Source organism: Vombatus ursinus, unplaced genomic scaffold (assembly GCF_900497805.2).
Source record: "Vombatus ursinus unplaced genomic scaffold, bare-nosed wombat genome assembly UNPS02014838.1, whole genome shotgun sequence".
Classification (NCBI taxonomy): Eukaryota; Metazoa; Chordata; class Mammalia; order Diprotodontia; family Vombatidae; genus Vombatus; species Vombatus ursinus.
In genome coordinates, this window is record NW_020954616.1 from 486,265 (window position 1) to 488,914 (window position 2,650).

At 37.7% G+C, this 2,650-nt stretch overlaps 1 protein-coding gene across 6 annotated transcripts in view; it reads left to right on the forward strand.

The window, feature by feature from the left end:
• LOC114026372 (SLAM family member 9-like) overlaps positions 1–2,650 on the forward strand; it is a 44,395-nt gene that overhangs the window by 35,381 nt on the left and 6,364 nt on the right. For 2 of the 6 annotated variants that reach the window (XM_027840056.1, XM_027840059.1), the window contains one exon: positions 1,161–1,343. The exons of 3 other annotated variants lie outside the window; for them this stretch is intronic. In XM_027840056.1, the coding sequence (XP_027695857.1) occupies positions 1,161–1,295 (135 nt within the window). In that variant the 3' untranslated portion in view covers positions 1,296–1,343. Of the gene's footprint in view, positions 1–1,160; positions 1,344–2,650 lie in introns of those variants that run through there. One more of the 6 variants, XM_027840057.1, reaches the window with a different exon arrangement.

A 2,650-nucleotide genomic window follows, 5' to 3' on the forward strand; every position in this document is an offset into this window, starting at 1 on the left:
TTTATTAAGCATTTACTATGTACTAGGCACTGTGCTAAGTTGCTGGGGTTACAATAACAAGAAAACAAGGTGGTCCCTACTCTCAAAGAATTTGTGTTCTAATAAGAGAAGACAAAACATAAAGAGACTCTGAAAAACTGAAGGTTTAGGGAAGAGGAGATAGGAAGGGAGGAGAGTACCGACACAGAGGCAAGGCAGCTGGTGGGGAGGTAGAGCAGAACAGTGAACTACAAGTAAAGTGAACAGGGTAACTGGAAAATCTTCAAGATATGGGGTTCTAGGTATATGGAGAATCCTTTGATATTACTTCCCAAAGTCAAAAAGGAACATTTCTATGGGGAAATGCACCTAGTCAGTGAGTCAGAAGAAATATAATCAGGGACAAGTGAGCAATAACCTTGCTCACTCATCCACAAGGAGTGCTACAATCTCCAAAGAATCAAAATGGCAGGGAATGGAAGTCAATAGAAAATCTATGATGGGTATAAATAATAATAACTAGCTGATAATTTGTTGTTGTTCAGTTGTTTCAGTCATGTCTCTTTGTGACCCCATTTGGGGTTTTCTTGGCAAACATACTTGCCATTTTCTTCTCTAGCTCATTTTATAAACAAGAAGACTGAGGCAAACAGAGTTAAGTGACTTATCCAGGATCACGCAGCTATTAAATGTCTGAGGCCTGATTTGAACTCAGATCTTCCTGATACCAGGCCCAGCACTCTATCAACTGCACCACCTAGCTGTCCCCAGCCAATAATAGCTAATATGTATATAGAATTTAAAGATTTGCAAATCATTTTACTAAAATTGTCTCAATTTATCTTCACAACAACTTGGAGATAGTTGCTATTATTATCCCCATTTTATATATGAGGAAACTGAGGCTGAAGGAATCTAAGTAACTTGCCTAGGGTCACACAGATAGTTTATGAGGGTGGATTTGAACTCAGGTCTTTCTAATTCTTAGTCCAGTGTCCTATCCACTATACTACCTAACAGCTGTAGAATAGTACCAACAATGATGAATGCAAGAAGCTGTGTAACAGGTATCACCCAAGGAACGTATGATCAGAAAATGAAGTCTACTGGTCATATAGTAAGAGCAGGAGCTATCATAAAGGCACCCTGAGTACTGCACTAATACCCATGGAATGTTGCAGGACCAAGGGGAAGAATTCCAGCACACTGAGTGTATCCTGTACAGAAGGTCTATGGGAGGATATGAAACAGAATGTGCTATGGATGACTTGTGTTTTCCCTCTTTGGAGGAAGGACCCACAAAGATGAGATCATGATGACATTGAAGTATTATCTATTTTTTATTTATTTTATTTCCAACTCATAAAACAAAACAAGCATTTCCATAACACAGTACAATAAAAGAGATGACTGCACGTGAAACTGCAAATCTACATTGTACAATTTGCTATTCCCTCCAAATATACAACAAAGTTATTGTGTAAATTTCTTCTTTTTTCTTCCCTCCCCTCCCCCTGCCCTAGAGATGGCTACCATTAGAAACAAATAGGCATATATATATATACATATGCATATATATGTATATATTATATATGCACACACATATATATGCAAAATCATCCTATATATACTTCTACGTATGAGTTTTTTTCTCTGGGTACAGATAGTGTCTTTCTTCACTCATCCATTATTTTTAATTCGTGTATTGATAATAGTCAAAATGACTTAGTTGCTCAAAGTCATTCTTAAAACAATGTTGCTGTTACTGTATACAATGTTCTTTTGGTTCTTCTCATTTCACTCTTCATCATTTCCTGCAAGTTTTTCCATGCCTTTCTAAGGTCATCGAGCTCATCATTTCTTCTAGCACAGTAGCATTCCATCACAACCATATACCACAACTTGTTCAGCCATTCCTCAATTGTTGGGGATGCCTGCAATTTCCTATTCTTTGCCACCACAAAGAGAGCTGCTATAAACATCCCATTCACATTCAGAGTTATAATTACTATTTGTGAATTTCCCTCCATCTTATTTTTACTATTTTTTTCCTCAGCCTCTATTTTTACCCTATCCCTGTTACCTTATCTTCTCTCCCCACCCTCCTATCCCACCACTTCACCTATCACTTTAGGAGTCCTTCTATCCCCTCTCCATACCCCCCAAACTCAATCCACACACCCTTCAAAAGTTCTCCTGTCCTCTCCCCCAACTCTCCCAAATGCCAATCCATACACTCCTCTAAAAGTCCCTCCCCCACCCTGTCACCCAGTTTTCTCGCCTCTCTATGTGTTCAGAAGACTTCTATGCCATTCCGGTTGTACACATTGTTTCCTCTTCAACCCAGATGAGAGTAAGGTTTCAATATTACCTGTCAGGTTTTAACATTTCACCCCCACATGCTTCCTCTGTATTGGTTCTTCCTTTCATGCCCCATTTTTATAACATAATTGCTCCTTTTTGCATTTTCTTATGCAATTTTGTTTTTTAGAATCACTCCATCATACACAACTCAGCCCTATCCTTTCTTTCAAACTACCTTAGTAATGATGACAGTTTTAAGAATACTGATAATATTTTCATATATGTAATAAGTAAACAGTTTGACTATAATGAGTGCCTTATAATTAGTCTTTAATGTTTTCCTTATATTTCTTCTGGATCTTTTATA